The 19219-nt window shown below is 40.5% G+C and overlaps 1 protein-coding gene across 11 annotated transcripts in view; it reads right to left on the bottom strand.

Annotated features, from left to right (window-relative positions):
- The window catches only part of PTPRT (protein tyrosine phosphatase receptor type T), a 549351-nt gene that overhangs the window by 15317 nt on the left and 514815 nt on the right, over nt 1–19219 (bottom strand). For all 11 annotated transcript variants that reach the window (XM_075349848.1, XM_075349844.1, XM_075349843.1 and 8 more), the window contains 7 exons: nt 18855–18952; nt 17985–18101; nt 17735–17889; nt 15250–15385; nt 12330–12479; nt 8837–9010; nt 8241–8372 (listed from right to left, as the gene is read on the bottom strand). In XM_075349848.1, the coding sequence (XP_075205963.1) occupies nt 8241–8372; nt 8837–9010; nt 12330–12479; nt 15250–15385; nt 17735–17889; nt 17985–18101; nt 18855–18952 (962 nt within the window). The remainder of the gene's footprint in view (nt 1–8240; nt 8373–8836; nt 9011–12329; nt 12480–15249; nt 15386–17734; nt 17890–17984; nt 18102–18854; nt 18953–19219) is intronic.

Genomic DNA, 19219 nt, shown 5'->3' on the forward strand with positions numbered 1-19219 from the left:
TAGGGACCTACAAATTTTTTAGGGCCTACGAACTGTAGAAAAGAAATATCCTGACATATCCAAGTCTGATGAATACATGTTGACTAACATACGTGACTTGAGTTTAATTTCATGTCTTGACATGGTCTTGTCTGTGAGGAAACTAAAGGCCCCGTCACACACAGAGCTAAATCTTTGGCAGATCTGTGGTTGCAGTGAAATTATGGCCATATTGTTCCATTTGTACACAGCCACAAACCTGGCACTGATTGTCCACAATTTCACTGCAACCACAGATCTGCCGCAGATTTATCTCTGTGTGTGACGGGGCCTTAAATGTATCACATAATTCACTGTGTGCCAAACGCCTTTTCCTTATCTCTGTCATTAGTACGTCAACGATAGTATAAAATGCTTGGACTCGAAAAGTGTCCCTTGCAGTTATTTCCTTTTCTGTTTCTCCTTCAAACAAGATATTTATTTTGCATTTTCTGTCTAAGCTTTGTTTATACTCTGCATTTGGAAGAAGCTCTTTTGCAGAATTTTCAATCTCATTGAACTGTTCTTCACTTCAAATATTAGCCAAGTATTGCAAAAGTCCATCATATAAGTTAGCGATTATGCATAACTCTATTCCAGGTTCTTGAACTGCTTTGCTTACCAAGAGGATGTTCTTTAAAGGGAACCTGTCACCACTTATTTGGCGTATAAGCTGCCGCCACCACCACCGGTCTCTTATATCCAGCATTCTAACATGCTGTATATAAGAGCCCAGGCCAGGGCTAGAACATAAAAAACATTTTATAATACTTACCTAACAGTCGCACGGTTGGCCATATGGGCGTCTCTGTTCTCCGGTGCCAGCGCCACCTCTTTTGGCCATCTTTGTTCTCCTTCTTCTCTAGCCGCGGTGCATGACTCATCCGACGTCATCCACACTCGCCGGCATTCAGGTCCTGAGCAGGTGTACTTTGATCTGCTCTGAGCAGGGCAGATCAAAGTATAGTAGTGCGCCTGCGCAGGACCGGTGAGTGTGTATGTCGTAGACGCGTCATGCTGCACACAGGCTTCAGAAAGAGGATGAAGATGGCCGAAAGAGGAGGCGCCGACACCGGAGAACGGAGACGCCAATATGGCCAACCGCGCGACTGTTAGGTAAGTATTATAAAGTGTTTTTTATGTTCTCACAGCAGCCTGGGCTCTTATATATAGCATGTTATTTATTTATTTAATCGTATGAACGTATATCTTACCATCATATAAACACCAGACAATAGACAGTGATTGAAAAATATCAAAAGGATAAAAATCAAATTTGAATATCAAGATTTTCTATACAATGCCTACAAGTAGTATTCAACCCCCTGCAGATTTAGCAGATTTGATAAGATGCAAATAAGTTAGAGCCTGCAAACGTCAAACAAGAACAGGATTTATTAACAGATGCATAAATCTTACAAACCAACAAGTTATGTTGCTCAGTTAAATTTTAATAAATTTTCAACATAAAAGTGTGGGTCAATTATTATTCAACGACCAGGTTTAATATTTTGTGGAATAACCCTTGTTTGCAATTACAGCTAATAATCGTCTTTTATAAGACCTGATCAGGCCGGCACAGGTCTCTGGAGTTATCTTGGCCCACTCCTCCATGCAGATCTTCTCCAAGTTATCTAGGTTCTTTGGGTGTCTCATGTGGACTTTAATCTTGAGCTCCTTCCACAAGTTTTCAATTGGGTTAAGGTCAGGAGACTGACTAGGCCACTGCAACACCTTGATTTTTTCCCTCTTGAACCAGGCCTTGGTTTTCTTGGCTGTGTGCTTTGGGTCGTTATCTTGTTGGAAGATGAAATGACGACCCATCTTAAGATCCTTGATGGAGGAGCGGAGGTTCTTGGCTAAAATCTCCAGGTAGGCCGTGCTATCCATCTTCCCATGGATGCGGACCAGATGGCCAGGCCCCTTGGCTGAGAAACATCCCCACAGCATGATGCTGCCACCACCATGCTTGACTGTAGGGATGGTATTCTTGGGGTCGTATGCAGTGCCATCCAGTCTCCAAACGTCATGTGTGTGGTTGGCACCAAAGATCTCGATCTTGGTCTCATCAGACCAGAGAACCTTAAACCAGTCTGTCTCAGAGTCCTCCAAGTGATCATGAGCAAACTGTAGACGAGCCTTGACATGACGCTTTGAAAGTAAAGGTACCTTACGGGCTCGTCTGGAACGGAGACCATTGCGGTGGAGTACGTTACTTATGGTATTGACTGAAACCAATGTCCCCACTGCCATGAGATCTTCCCAGAGCTCCTTCCTTGTTGTCCTTGGGTTAGCCTTGACTCTTCGGACAAGCATGGTCTCGGCATGGGTGGAAACTTTCAAAGGGTGTCCAGGCCGTGGAAGGCTAACAGTAGTTCCATAAGCCTTCCACTTCCGGATGATGCTCCCAACAGTGGAGACAGGTAGGCCCAACTTCTTGGAAAGGGTTTTGTACCCCTTGCCAGCCTTGTGACCCTCCACGATCTTGTCTCTGATTGCCTTGGAATGCTCCTTTGTCTTTCCCATGTTGACCAAGTATGAGTGCTGTTCACAAGTTTGGGGAGGGTCTTAATTAGTCAGAAAAGGCTGGAAAAAGAGATAATTAATCCAAACATGTGAAGCTCATTGTTCTTTGTGCTTGAAATACTTCTTAATACTTTAGGGGAACCAAACAGAATTCTTGTGGTTTGAGGGGTTGAATAATAAATGACCCTCTGAATAAACTTTTCAAAATTTAAAAAAAAAATAAAAAAAGAAATAACATTCTTTTTTGCTGCAGTGCATTTCACACTTCCAGGCTGATCTACAGTCCAAATGTCACAATGCCAAGTTAATTCCGAATGTGTAAACCTGCTAAATCTGCAGGGGGTTGAATACTACTTGTAGGCACTGTATATGCAATAGCGTTATCATTTACAATATAGAAATCCTTCTTGTCACCATGGTAGGATCTCAGGGGGCACTCCTCAACAATGTGCTGGATAGTTTGACGATCTGCTCCACAGTCACAGGTCGGAGAGTCATATTTTCCCCACTTATACATAAAATCTGCACAGACGCCAAAGTTTGTTCTGATACGATTTAGAGTAACCCATGTTTTCCTTGGTAGATTGAAGCCTGGTGGAGGGTTTTGTAAATTAGGGAACATTTGGGGATCACCGTCTACTACATTGACCCAAAGTTCTCGCCATTTCTCCTCTAAATTGAAGTCTTGTTCATGCAAGGTGATTGCAGTTCGGATGGGTGGATGTCTTGATTTCAATCGTTGTATTGTAACATCTCTGATATTTTGGTGTATTGGAAGTTTTTCATTATTCCCTACTTTAGTGTATTCTTTAAGTAGGAGCTTTTGTCTTGGAGGATGGAGGAAGCAGAGGATGTTCTTACAAAAGATCTTAGTGTAATGGGAAAGTACTTCCGACAATGGAGATTAAAACCTAACCCATCAAAAACGGAAGTTTGTTGCTTTCATTTACACAATGCAAGTGCCAAGACTGAACTTAAAGTACAATTTGAAGGCCTATCTGTTAAACACAATTTCAATCCTAAGTACTTAGGTGTAAACCTTGATAGAAGTCTAACTTTAAAATCCCATCTGGATAAATTGGCACAGAAACTGAAAGCACGTAATAATATTATTCAGAAACTTTGTGGATCCTCCTGGGGCTCGGCAACATCTGTTTTGAGAACATCTACTCTTGCCCTGGTGTACTCTGCTGCAGAATACTGTGCTCCAGCATGGTTAAATAGCTGTCATGTAAACTTAATTGACACTCAGCTGAACAACTCTTTGCGTATAATATCTGGTGCTATTAGACCTACACCTGTTCACTGGTTACCTGTGCTGAGTCATATCGCACCCGCAAATCTAACAAGACAAAAGCTCCTATAGCATGTTGGAATGCTGTATATAAGAGCCCAGTGGTGGTGGCCGCAGCTTATAGGCCAAAAAAGTGGAGACAGGTTCCCATTAAGATATCTTCCCAAATGAAGGTAAAAACCATTTCAAATCTGTTCAAATGTGTTAGTAAAGCATTGAGTTCATGAACAACTGCTGGTTTTTGTCCTTCACTGTCAACAATATGAACTAATACTGTGCGGATATCAATGACGTTTCTTTTCAGTGTTCTAACAGCCTCATAATGTGAAGACCACCTTGTGTCTGATAACTGTTTAACTGAAATTGTATTTTCAAATGTTTTAAGTCTAGACCATCTTTGTGGTGAAGCTGCAAAAAAAGGAATATAGTGCTTGTAATATGCCAAAAAAATGAACAGCAGCCAAACAGCTGTTATTCCCATTAAATTACTGTTTCCAATGGAATATGGAAACTTTCCATACATTTTGTATTTAGGTTGGTGTGCCTACGAAGACCTAAATCCGGCCCTGGGAACCTACACTAATGATATGGAATATCTTGCAATATGCTACAACATTACAGAATGGGAATACTGTAGGTTTGCACAATTATCTCCTACAAATAAAGATTGCTCCAAAAATTGGGTTGTGTAGTCTCTTCTAACCCTCCGTCACATACAATAGGCCTGACAGGCACATCTCTTTCACTTTCATTTCTCCTTCCTCACCAGATTGTGAGGAAATCCCCTCCCTCCAGGTAGTCTCCTGTCTCTAGCAGCTCTGTGAAACCTCATACCACAGTTGGATTGCAGAGCTTCAGGAGGACAGATATAACTGCGCTAATCTCTCAGGCTCATTGTATGTGAACACGTCACACTCAATAAGGTTGGTATTTTATGTTTTTATTCATCACATGATCTGCAAGTGTAATTTTTCTGGGGAAACTTCAGGATCTAATTCTGATTGAATATGTGTTTAATAGTACTTAAGGTACCTTAAAATTAAGTTTGTTTCCATAAATTTTCTTTGTAGAGTTTTTTGACAGAGTCGAACTGGGGACTATTTGGCGGAGGTTTTGAAATGTTTGTATTTCAGAGTTATTAGTTTTATGTTAAGTAAATGGGTTTTTTTTGCACCTGATTATGTGTAGTCTCTTTTATTACATACCTATGAAGGTCACTGATCACTTTTAGAGCACTGAAATTGCAAACATTAGATATTATAGGTATTTTTTTAGCCTGCGCCTGACAGTCACATTGTATGTAAACTCGTTAGAACCGATATTGTATGTGACGGAGGGTTAAATATTATTGCATGATGTCATTGAATGGATGCTAGCTTATATTCACCCTCCTGGCCTAGTGCTGCTTATACAGCTGCAGTGTATTTATTAAGGAGCCTTCAGCCTGGAGTTCAATTTTGTTAGGAATGGGCAAACACAAGTGACCTTTTTTCAAAGTAACTCTGCAAATATTTGTTCTTGCGTCTCCCTTTAAATTTGACTTTCCACTATCATATATCCGCTGGATTAGATAACTGTGGCGTCATTTTTTTTGTACTAACCAAGAAACATATTTATATGTCTAACCTTCTATAGAGAATAGTATTTCTGCTTTTCAATAATTCAAATATAGAAATCCTGCCAGGTCAAATAAAAATGGCTGTGATTAGTACTAGATGTTGTAGACACTAACTGGGATTGCTTGGTTGACAAGTGTTTAGCTGCTAAATAACTTTAGCTTTATGGATTATGTACAGGAAGAAATCTATGTGTAATCACCAATAAATATTTAATATCAATGTTATAAAAATGCCCATTTCCCTTGTGTGATACATTGGGGCTTGTAAAATACAATCCGGTCTATACTATATTGATAAAGTCCTCTGTGTTTCTCCTCCTGGACTAGTGATGTCTCACAGTTTTATTGTTCTCTACTGGCATCTTTGGTTGTCTCAACACATGTAAAATAAAAAGTTTCTTATTAAAGTGGTTGTACAGGATTAAACCTTTGTTTAAAAAAGAGTTTTGAACCTATTCTAAAATTGTGCGTATGTAGACTCAGTCTAATTGGCTTTAATACCACCAAGCTGCGAGACTAGACACAACCTGTGGACAGGTATCCTGCTGTGTCTGACAGATGGTGGCTATGCTTTTCTAATCCTGCATAATTCAGACTATATATTTGTGGTGTTTTTTTTTAGTGGATTAATATGGTCATTATGGCTAAAGAGGATGCAAAATATGTATGTTTTGTCATAATTGTGCAATGAATATGCGTATTTTACAATATTTGAACACGACTCTGCCTAGGCTTCTTGCAAAGTTGCGTTATAAAATCTTTAGTATCTTGGGCCTCCTGGTACAACCTCTTTTTCAGTTTTACTGAGCAAAAAACTCTGCTAGCGTCCTGACGTGGCAACTCGTGTGGGGTACAGAACTGCGTGGCCATCCTAAACATTTTTCCTAGCAGTGAAGTTTGAGGAGTAGCTATCCAGATGGTATTCGGTGAGTTCACCCATTATTCCATCCTGGGTAAAACAAGTCTGAACTTCACAGAGATGAATCAGTGAGCCAAACTTGGAATTTAGAATTCACTGGCAGCTTACGTGGCCTGAGGGCAAGACTATTAACCACTGAAATGCATAACCTCCTAATTAGACCTCTGCATTTCGTTAAAGGGGTTGTCCCCTACTAGAACAAGCTCTTTTGATTCCACATGTTTCCCCCAGGGAAAATAATAAAGAATATAGTCACTTCCCATATCGGTGCCCTTCCAGCGATGTCCGGTATCCTGGTGCTGGGGCTCACATGGGATTGTGATGTCAAGTAAGCCCTGAGTCCAATCAATGCCTACTTCCTTCTCCCCGCCTTCAGACCAAACAAACAATCAATAGGAAATGAATGCAGCCGCTGCTCTTATTTCCTGTTGACTAACTCATTTGGTCTGAAGGCGGGGAGAAAGAACCTGGTGTTGATTGGACGTGGAATTTGCGTGACTTCACAAATCCAAAATGAGCACTGGAACCGCAATCCCAAACAGAGTCTTTATTATTTTACCTGGGGGAAACATGTAGACCAAAAAGGGGAACTAGTAGTGGACAATCCCTTTAACTGACCAGGTCATTGGTGGTACCCTGCAAAGTCATACTTCCAGGGCATCCATCAGCAGTTTTGGACAATGGGAAGGACTGACGGTAACTCATGTCCAGCTTGTAGATGCATAGCCTGGCACACAGATAATTGACTGTTCAATTAAAACCCCTTTGTCTGTTTATTCAAGCAGAAAATGAAGGATGCCTACTGGTATCCAGGGAATGCCTAATGTATGTCCTAACAGTTAATATAACTGGAATATTATGTAAACCCCATTTAGGGCTAGCACTGTTAGTATAAAATCACTGTCTCCAGCCATCAAGACCAGAGAGTGACAGGGAAAATGCATGAAGAGCCTTTGAGTATAGAATTATCTAGGGCTTTGGCAACACTCTGGAGCCATCATTAAAGGGGTTGTCCCCTTTCAGCTGGGCTTAGGTGACAAGCTCAATTATGTGTAAAATTGCAAACTGAGCTATAGTTACTGTCCCCGATCTAGGATTGCGTCTCTGCTGTTGCCCTTGGTCTCTGTTGAACAGCTGCAGTGATGATGTCACGTTGACAGGACTGCAGCCAATCACTGAGCTCAGTGATTGGCGTAGCGCTGTTGATGTCATGTTACTGCTGCAGCCGATCAATAGTAATGGAAAAGCAGTGCTGGATCTGGGGAGGATAAGTATTCTTTTGTTTGTTATTTTCTACATAATAGAACCTGGAAGATAAAACTAGTTGTAATGGGACAATCACTTTAATGAAGTGACTCTGCTCATCCTTGTCCAATCTACACAACAAACTATGACCTACTGTATAGAATACCCTGTTCCACATGAAAATAATCATATAACTAATGTACTCAATTATTAATATCAGCTATTCTATAGATCAGAATTTATTGATCTATACCTGTGTTGCAGTTACATAAATATTTTTGGGTTTTTTTGATGGATGGTATTTCTTTATGTGATTGTTCTACAGTATATGCAATCTACACAACAAAGCTGTATGTGAACTACAGAAAACATGAAACTTTAGGCTAATATATCCGCACTGGTGATCAGTATAAAAATTGTAATATTTCACCAAAAATTTATTTAGCAACAAAAAAATAAAACAGAAGCAAGAATAAAAAAAAGAAAGTAATAGAAACCTGTTATATTAATATTTTATATTACTGATGATACATTCCCTTTGAAATGAAGAAAACGTAGACACTGATGAAAAGGTTTGAAATGAGAAGAAGGTTTCATTCTGATTGTGACTGTGACTGTACCTGGGCTGCATCCATTTCATTGAGCATAACAATAGAGGAGCAGTTGTAGTCAAACACCAGCCTCCAGAAATCCGGCACAGTATTGGGTAACGGGTGCTGAGTAACCAAAAATGCTGCTGGCTTTTTATGGCTCTAGAATATAAAACAACAAATAATTTGATTGATGACAAAATGCGGAAAAATGAAGGAATTTCCTTCCCATTTTGAGCTTTGCTATCAGTATTAGATGGCAGAAATCTGATTGTTTATGTATCACCATAAAGATGCTGACAGGCAGTGACATAAGGGAGTGTGCACAGCAGACTGGCTAATACACAGTTTATTCAGCAGTATCTGATCACATAATCTGTCAGTCTTGGGTGTGAGACAGGATTATCCTGGAAATATTCCCTTTGCAGCAAGGAGCTGTCAGATCTCCGACACAAGCTGCGAGATCAGGCCACCCCCTGGTGTGTGACAATCAGTAGGCTTCCTGTGACAGATCAGACTCACAGCTCCGCGTGACAGATAGCGACACTGCTTATAATGGATACCTGCATCTGTATTGAATTAGGTCTCGCTACAAGCTAATCGCTTCCATATACATATATACGCACATCCATGAGTGTGGCGTTGATGTAGTTGCTAGTCTCTCCATCCAGTGAGATGAGGAAGGGAAGGCACCGGTCCAGGGGTAGGACATCCAAAGCCCGGTTTTTGTCATGGTTCCGGGGTAAAAGTCCTATGCTGCAGTCTTCTGGCCTTGCTCGAGGAGTCACAATGTTCAAGGTCTACAGATGAAGAAATTTCAGACTATGAGGACACTAAATATTTTATTTTAAGCTACAGCACGAATATGTACAGAATAGTTAGATATTAGATGACACTTCGATTCCAAACTATAAAAGCTGTAGTCTTTTACTTAAGGTACATACAACTAACTTTGGGGACCCACTAATTAACTACATGCAAATATTACATTCACAAATTTACCTATGCTTCTATATAATGATATACTGGGTAGTTTGTAAAATGAATAAGATGCTTCCTTTGTCTGTACATAGTGAAACAAGTGTATTGTGCCAACTAATGATTATATTGAGGGATTAAGTGACATACTACTGCAAAGGGGCCCACCGGAGGATTCTCCGGTTCTCCTGTGGGCCAGTCCGAGCCTGGGTACATAGCTATATATAAAACAAAGAACTCCAGCACTATATAGTTTCACGATCCTTAAAAAAAGCATCAGGACACAGAGTGCTAGATCTTGTCTTCTACTATACGACTATTCATGTTCGTGAAATCAAGCACCTGAGATGGGAGGTTTAACTGTGAAGGTGGTGAGCTGGCAGAACATGAACATTATTCTAAAATGTAAAAGAGTTGCAGATAACATCCAGATTTCAAATTTTCGGAACTAGGAAATGCTACTTGTTTGGTTTTAGTCCTCGGTGATTTGGTTATTACTGAGCAGAAAGGTGCATTTTTTGGACAGTACTTCCCAAAAAAGACAAAAGTGATTTTGATTTATTATGGTAATGGGTGGCTTGGTAATAAGAAATAATGGTTTATTCTCCACCTTGGAAAATGCTAATTTGACAAATTTTCTTGTCTTGACTTATGATACATTATATATATTGAACCATTCCATAATGAATGTAATTAACTCATAACAGTCATTGTTCCCAGTGGGGTTCACAAATGAATTACCCCAATTTTGCCTCAAATACCAAGGTCAATCTCAAAGCAAACCAATTAACACCTGACCCTTTCAGAGTATGGAACAAAACCTGATCACGCTGAGAAAACCAATGCAGTCTTGGAGAAAACATAGAATATATCACAAAAGTATATAGTGAATACACCCCTCACATTTTTGTAAATATTTTAAATCTTTTCATGGGACAACACTGAAGATATGACATTTTGATACAATGTAAACTAGTCAGTGTATGGATTGTATAACTGTGTAAAAGTGTCAATATTTTGTGTGGCCACCATTATTTTAAAGCACTGCCTTAACACTCTTGGGTATGGTGCTCCCTAGAACTTCACAGGAGCCGCTGGAATCCTCTTCCCCTACTCCATGACAACATCTTAAAGCTGGTGAATGTTAGAGATCTTTGGCACCTTCACCTTCTATTTATGGATTCTCCAGAGATGCTCTATAAAATTTAGGTCTGGAGACATGCTTGGCCAGTCCAGCACCTTTATCTTCAGTTTCTTTAGAAAGGCAGTGGTCATCTTGGAAGTGTGCTTAGGGTCTTAATCATGTTGGAATATTGCCCTGCAGGCCAGTTTCCAAAGGCAGTGTATTATGTTCTGCTTCAATATGTCACAGTACATGTTGGCATTCATGGTTCCCTCAACGAACAGTAGCTCTCCACAGCCATCAGCACTCATGCAGCCCTAATCCATGACACACCCACCACCATGCTTGACTGTAGGCAAGACACACTGGCTTTGTACTCCTTACCTGGTTGCTGACACACATGCTTGACACCATCTAAACCAAGTAAGTTTATCTTGGTCTCATCAGACCACAGAACATGGTTCAAGTAGTCTTTCTTGTGCATCATCTCTAAAAGAGGCTCCTCCTGGGATGACAGCCATGCAGAACAATTTGATGCAGGGTGTGGCGTATGGTCTGAGCACTGACAGGCTGACCTCCACCCATTTAAACTATGCAGCAATGATGGCAGCACTCATACATCTATTTTGAAAAGACAACCTCTGGATATGATGCTGAGCATGTGCACTCAGCTTCTTTGGTGGACCATGGCGAGGCCTGTTCTAAGTGGAACTTGTCTTGTTAAACTGCTGTTGGGTGCAAAATGCTAATTGCACTCAGCTCACAAACTGCTGCAGGAGTCTTCCACAATAACTATGGGAGGTTTTCACAATAACTAGTCAATGCATAAAAGTGGTTATCCTGTCCCATTTATAGCATTTCATATCCATAGGACATGTCATATGTTTCTAAAAGATGATGGTCCAAATGTTTGAACCTGCGTATATTTTGAGAACTGGGCTCTGCTGCATACCACTTATTCTATAATTTTCAGAACTCTCTGACAAATAAATGGAGTGACCTGCGCTTGCACAGCTGCCTCTCCATTAAAATTGATATACGTCGTGACCCCTTTCTTAAAATGGCAACCAGGTCCCAGCAACTGGGCCCCAGTCTCAAATGGATGTAGGTCACAACTTATACAGCTGACAACTACCCTTGTAAATTCCAATACCTTCGGTAGTGTCAAGGATATTGAGCTCCAACATCCTCTATCCTGTTGTCTCCCATCATCGGTCATCGGGTGTAAGCTGTGAGAGACACACTAACTGGTCATTTAAATCTGTCCAAATCAGATAAAGGTTTAGGTAATATTAATTGATTGTTCACATTAGTTCAGTATATGTTCACAAGGAAGCCATGACAGCTAAGTAAAGCCTGCTTTACACCTTACCATTAAGAATATGATATCATATGCGATGTGACACGCCCCCATCGTATGTGCGGCACGTTCAATTTGTTGACCGTGTCACACAAATGATTAATTGCCGTCACACGTACTTACCTACCATACGACCTCGATGTGGGCGGCGAACATCCACTTCCTGGAGTGGGAGGGACGTGCGGCATCACAGCGACGTCACACGGCAGCGGCCAATAGAAGCGGAAGGGCGGAGATGAGCGGGACGTAAACATCCCGCCCACCTCCTTCCTCCCGCATAGCCGGCGGGAGCCGCGGGACGCAGGTAAGCTGCAGTTCATCATTCCCGGGGTGTCACACACTGTGATGTGTGCTGCCTCGGGAACATTGAACAACCCGACGTTCAATTTTGAGGTTTTGAACGACGCGTATGCGATCAATGTTTATTCGTTCAATCGCAATCGCACGTAGATTTCACACACTACAATATCACTAACGATGCCGGATGTGCGTCACTTACGACGTGACCCCGCCGACATATCGTTAGATATATTGTAGCGTGTAAAGCCTGCTTAACATTCAAGATAACTTATAAAGTGGTGTATTAGATACGTAAAGCCTTCAAAGAAACCTAAAATCTGTTAATGTGACGAAAAGCGTCATTCATTAAATTACTAACCTGAAACTCATCTTTGATTTGGCTGCAGTTGGTCTGTGGATCTATGCGGCTGATGTTGTAATAGACAGATCGGAATTCACATACCGGGATGGCAGTGTTGCCACACAAACACGCTTCAAGGATGGCATCATGGACAAAAACATACTGCTCCTGGAAAAAAAGAGCAAAGGGACTAATTGCAACAGCAAGTTAGAACGTTGTTTCAATAAATAATGATTAGGTTTTGTTGCCTCTTAAAGTAAATTTAAATCCTCTGCTCCCTGTTATTTTGACCATTTGGTATTTTTGTCTTTCAAATGTTTTTTCCTGTTTTATATCTGCATCCCCGGGTTATTGCTCTGTGCTGTTTTTAATTTTTGATATTATATGCATTCAAAAAAAGCGACTCTTCTCTGCCAATATTATATAACTATATTCACAAAATAATTCTGCGAATGGAATATCAATGGCATTTGTAAAAAAAGGCAGCTATGGAGAGAGATGGAGCAGTCTTGGTTGGTAAATTTCTGTGTTGGAGAAACTGTGCAAGTTACTACCTTTAGGCCACGTCCACCCATTGACTATTTGGTGAGTTTTTTACCTCAGTATTTGTAGCCAAAACCAGGAGTGGGTAAAAAAATCAGATGTGGCGCCCATGTTTCTATTATATTTTTCCTCTGGTTTTGACTTACAATTACTGAGGTAAAACTCACCAAATACACAATGTGTGCACGTGGCCTTAGGGCTCGCTTACATGACCGTATAACATGGATGGGGGCTAGCTGCTGTTTTATTGGATTGCTTTCAAACCAATATAATTGTATAGGGCAGTGCAGACAGGCAATTTTTCTCGTATGCCGATTCGGCATTAGAAAAATAACGTAGGATGCTGCGATTAGCAGCATATTTCAGATGGCACACACCCATTCAAGTGTCTGGGTACATGTAAAATATCAGACTGCACTTAGTGTCATCCGAGTGCAGTCAGATTTACACCGACACAGACAATGGAGAAGATGGAGAAATTAAGTTCTCCATCTTCTCCGCTCCTATGCTCCTATTCTCTTGGATGCGACAGAATCGGAGCACAGTAAATGACACTCGGCTCAAACTCTGATTAGAGTTTGAGCAAAGTTTCATTAGCATAATTGCCCCAATGCATGAGAGAATCTATGGCCAATTGAGTGAACTATTAGAAAAGAATTGGACTGCTAGTGAAAAAAAGGTGAGGGCAAATTAGTCCAATGGTCATAAAGAAACTATAGAGGGGAGAAATAAATATCACCCTAGTATCCTGTTTTACAAAACTCAGCAACTCTACGGGGAGCAAAATTAGATTTTAGCTACTGGCCTCCCATCCAATACAAGGTATCACATATATAAAGAAATTTATATATACTGTACTGTGCAAAATTTATAGGCATGTGTGGAAAAATTATGCAAAGTAGGAATCCTTTCAAAATTCTATGAACTCTAATATACTCTTGCCTATTTTCTTGCATTAACGTAATACTCGTTTGGATTCTTGTATTTATGAGAGTATTTATGCATGGCCGAAGGTGTTGGCATCCTTGTAATTGTTCCAAAAAATGATGTATTTCTCCCACAAAATTATTGCAATTACACGTTTTGTTATACACATGATTAATACCATTATATGTATTGGAACAACACAAAAAAGATGAGAAAAAAATGCAAATTGAGCATAATTTCACAAAAACCCCTAAAACGGCCCAGACCAAATTGTTAGAGCTCTCAACTTAATACTTGGTTGCAAACTCTTTGGAATAAATAACTACAATCAATTGCTTCCTATAACCAATATTGAACTTCTAACACCTCTTAACTGGAATTTTGGACAACTCCTCTTTTGCAAACTGTTCCATGTTTCTCCTATTCTATTTTGATCTCATCTGAACACGTGACTGTCCTCCATGCTTTCTCTGGATCATACAGATGGTCATTGGCAACCTTCAAATGGGCCTGGACATGTCCTGGAGTGAGCAGGGGACCTTGCGTGCTCTGTAGGATTTTAATCCATGATGGCATAGTTTGTTACTAACAGTAATTTTTGAGACTGTGGCCCCAGCTCTCATCAGGTCATTGACAAGGTCCTCCCATGTAGTTCTGGGCTGAAACCTGACCTTTCTCGGAATCATCCTTACCCCACAAGGTGAGATCTTGCATGGAGCCCCAGTCCAAGTAAGATTAACAGTCATCTTGTGTTTCTTCCATTTTCTAATAATTGTGCCAACAGTTGTTGCATTTTCACCAAGCTGCTTGCCTATTATCCTGTATCCCATCCCAGCCTTGTACAGGTCTACAATCATGTCCCTGGTGTCCTTAGACAGCTTTTTGGTCTTGGCCATGGTGGAGAGGTTGGAATGTGATTGATTGATTGAGTGTGTGGACAGGTGTCTTTTATACAGGTAAAGAGTTCAAACAAGTACAATTAATACAGGTAACGAGTGCAGAGTAGGAGGGCTTCTTAAAGAAAAATAACAGGTCTGTGAGAGCAAGATATCTTGCTGGTTGGTAGGCGATCAGACACTTATTTTATGCAATACAATGCAAATTAATTAATTATTTAAAAATCATACAATGTGATTTTCAGGATTTTTTTATATATATATATATATATATATATATACATATATATATATATATATATCCTTATAAATGCAAGGCTATGAGTGAGTATTAGTTTAAAGCAAGAAAATAACTACACAGACAATAAATCTTTTGAATTATGTTATACTGGTGTATGAGAATCACAAGCAAGGCTACACAGCCCACAGGCCACCTATTCGTTTTGCCGCTGACCAGGTGTAATATTCCCACAGGTGTTTCATTTTTGGTATTGCATTGTAGGCCAGTAATTACCTTTTGAACATTACAGGCTATAACCTCATCCAATGCTCTTTAGATACATTTATCCTACCTCAGTCTGTACCATGTTGACTCTCTGAGCTCTGAGCTCCCGCACGCAGTTGAATATGTCCACCACTCCTTCATTCTCTGCCATGTCCAGCATAATATCAATGGCTATAAAACAGCCAGTTCTCCCAGCTCCAGCACTATGGAGTAAAGTCATTATTAAGAGACAGATTCTATGGGTATATTTCCTAACATTACTGTAGATCTGTAGATAATAACCTAGAAAATCCAAATTAGAAGTATACTATTTCAATCAAATACAGGTAATTAACAATAACAATATTCAGACCATTATTATAATTAGTTGTTCCATATATTCAATAACTGGTAACAGATTTGCAGCAATTAATTTAGAATAAAGCTATAATGAATTCTAGGGATCAGACCGAGATATCTTAATGATAGTTCTGCTCTCCTTAGAAAGTACACCCATCTAGCACAACTCCCACTGCACCATTATGACTTACTGATGATGTAGAGTTTGGTACAAGTTGGCAAATTAATTTGGAAGTCCTGTAATACTGTACTTATACTAAAGGCTACATGTGTGCAGATAGTCATCATGTACAACATAAAAGTGGATATTCACTTTGGAGACAGCCCACACAGTTACTATTTGTCCCATTGCAAATACATTCCAATGGAAGATAAAAACCAGAGGTAGAAATGTCCTCTCGATGGTAAACAAGACAGAAGAAATAACTAAGTAGTCATGTAATATAGTTTTTATTCAATAACTCAATACTGAGGTGAGGAGAAGGGCAGATAAGCAAAGGGAACTTAAAGGGAACCTTTCACCAGATTTGTCCCCTATAAGCTGCTGCCACCACCAGTGAGCTCTTATATACAGCATTCCAGAATACTGTATATAAGAGCCCAGGCCACTCTGTAGAACGTACAAAAGACCTTTATAATACTCACCTAGGGGAGTTGGGTTCCATGGGCGTCGCTGCTCTCAGTCCCGTGCCTCCTCCATCTTGTGCAGACACCGTCCTCCTTCCCAGCTCTGTGTGGATGACGCTTCCTGCATCATTAACACAGAGGCTACCATTGTGCTTCTGCGCATGCGCACTTGGATCTGCCCCGCTGAGGGCAGATCAAAGTATTGTAGTGCGCATGTGCAGGCAGTCTTTGACCTTTCTTCTCACCTGCCCATTACAGTACTTTGCGCTGCCCTCAGCAGAGCAGATCAACGTTCGCATGCACAAGAGCACAATGGAGGCCTCTGTGTGGATGATGTATGACACGTCATCTACAAGGGGCTGGGAAGGAGGACGACCACTGCACAAAATACAGGAGGTGCCGGACTGAGAGCAGTGACACCCATTGGACCTGACTGTCCCCATGTGAGTATAATAAAGGTCTTTTTTACATTCTACAAAATGGACAGAAATGCTGTATATACAAAAATCACTCGTGCTAGCCGTAGCTTATAAGGAAAATACGTGGTAACAGGTTCCCTTTAAATAGGTATTCCCATGTCCAAGATTCTATTCCAATATGTAATAGGTGTAATAAAAACATTAGCAAATACCTCCAATTAGAAATGTAGTATAGTTCTTCTGATATAGCCTTGTCTCTTACCTCACGTGCAGGGCATTGCAGCTTAAGGCCGCTTTACATGCAACGACATCGCTAACGAGATGTCGTTGAGGTCACGGAATTCGTGACGCACATCCGGCCTCATTAGCGACGTCGTTGCGTGTGACACGTATGAGCGACCACTAACAATGCAAAATGCTCACCAAATCGTTGATTGTTGACACGTCGTCTATTTCCCAAATATCGTTGCTAATTTTGGACGCAGGTTGTTCATTGTTCCTGAGGTAGCACACATCGCTACGTGTGACATCCCAGGAACGACAAACAAAACCATACCTGCATCTTCCGGCAACGAGGTGGGCGTGACATTCATGTGGCTGCTCTCCACCCCGCAGTTTCTTTTGGACACCTGCCGTGTGACATCACTGTGACGCCGCACAAACCGCCCCCTTAGAAAAGAGACTGTTCGCCGCCCACAGTGACTTCGCTAGGCAGGTAAGCATGTGTGACGGGTACTAGTGATTTTGTCCGCCACGGGCAGCGATTTGTGACGCACAAAAAACGGGGGGTGGGTGTGAACCCTAGCGACATCGCTAGCGATGTGGCAGTATGTAAAGCCCCCTTTAGGTATCCAGAACTACATCCACTCATATAGTGATGATTAGTTGGTTAATTGCTGTGGTCGTAACTATGGATACCTAAGCTGCAATGCCCTGCACATGAGGTAAGAGACATGGCTATAGCAAGTGAACCATACTACATTTTTAATTGCAGATATTTGCTAATATTATTAGTATTATGCCTACTTCATATTGGGATAGCATCTTGGAGATCGGAATAACCCTTTAATGCCCATGGTGGACATGACTGGTTTGTGGGTGGCCTGAATCTGTAACAGAAGTGAAGAAGAGTGTTTTCTTTCTTGCTATTGTGAAAAATATTGTTACCTGCAATGCACAGTGATAGATCCAGCATCTGGTGGGTTTAGGAACTTTACTTGTCTGACAAAACCCAAAAGACCAGTGGCATAACATGGTACACCATGATCTGGCCAGCTGGTGAAGTGGAATTGACGAATCTCCCGAATGTCATGAGATCCTTTCTAAGAAACAAAAAAGCTGCATTAACATCCTAATATGTGAAATCAATCAATTAATCTCAGATATGGTTAACATATATATTATATATATGGTTTACCTTTTGCACTGTAAATGTCCTGATGACATATTCTGCCAACGGTTCTGTTTCTATAAGGGACACCTTAATGTCACCATAGAGTTCAGTATCGTCAGGCCAGTACCTGACACACTTTACCTAGAATTTAATTAAATATCAAAGGCTTAATTATTGGTATAAATGTATATGGATACAGAGCATGTATGTACTATAACAGGTCATGTGGTTGCTATACGGCCCTTGAGGAGAGGTCACTCTGTCTTCGTCAGTCCTCTCCTCTTTATTATTAGGTGGCAATAAATTTGTGAAGAACTCAATTTTCCAGAGTCCTTCATAGTTATCATATAAGGTAGAGGGGTTATGTCCCATGGGCAATGAATAGGGAAAAGGGAAAACCCCCCGGCATATTAATAGATCACACAACACCTTTCATCACTGCGGTCTAGCCTCGAGCCTCCATACATATGAAGTCATTGTATTTCGAGGCTTTCAGCTCCTGGATGATAATGGTGAAATGAATGAAGAAATAGATTGTCAGCATTTCATTCATGTATTTGAGTCACCGTCTGATAAACATAATAATGACTTATTTTTACATTTCATATGGAAGATTGAAAATAGAAGACATCTAAGGATAGATAAAGCTAGATGATTCATCTATCCGGATGGAACGCTAGGCACGGAGCACAGGCTTTTACCTAACAGAGAATCATTTTTTGCTTTCACCTTTTTATCCCAATTGCTTTTTGTGATTTCTGGTCCGTTTCCTGCCTTTTTATCAGATTTACGATTTCTCCAATGTTACAGAAGCTTTTAAGCTCTAGCCCCCTGCTCACCCCTAAACCCTTACAATGGTTAGCATTACTCTTTTATCAGGTTTAGGTCTCATACCCTTCCGACTTCCACCAGATTTGTCACCATCACCACACTGACGGAGTTTTCCTGCCAGATCATCCGCCAAAAATCCTTTACTGTCTCCTGCATAGGACCTGGATGGTTAACAGATGACACAATAGTCATACATGTCTTCCTTAAACAACCACGTAAATTGCACATGTATGAAATGTCTAAATAAGCTATAAAATACATCTATGAATATAATACATTGTGGATATAAATTGTATAATGCTCATGCTCCAGTTTGTCTCATTTGGCTTTGGGAATCGGTATAATTCTCTCATAGTTACTACTCCTTTACCAACTGTCCATAAAGTCATGGAAAGTCCACAAAAAAAATAACTTTTTTTGCCCATCAA

The sequence above is a fragment of the Anomaloglossus baeobatrachus genome, chromosome 5, assembly GCF_048569485.1.
Source record: "Anomaloglossus baeobatrachus isolate aAnoBae1 chromosome 5, aAnoBae1.hap1, whole genome shotgun sequence".
Lineage (NCBI taxonomy): Eukaryota > Metazoa > Chordata > Amphibia > Anura > Aromobatidae > Anomaloglossus > Anomaloglossus baeobatrachus.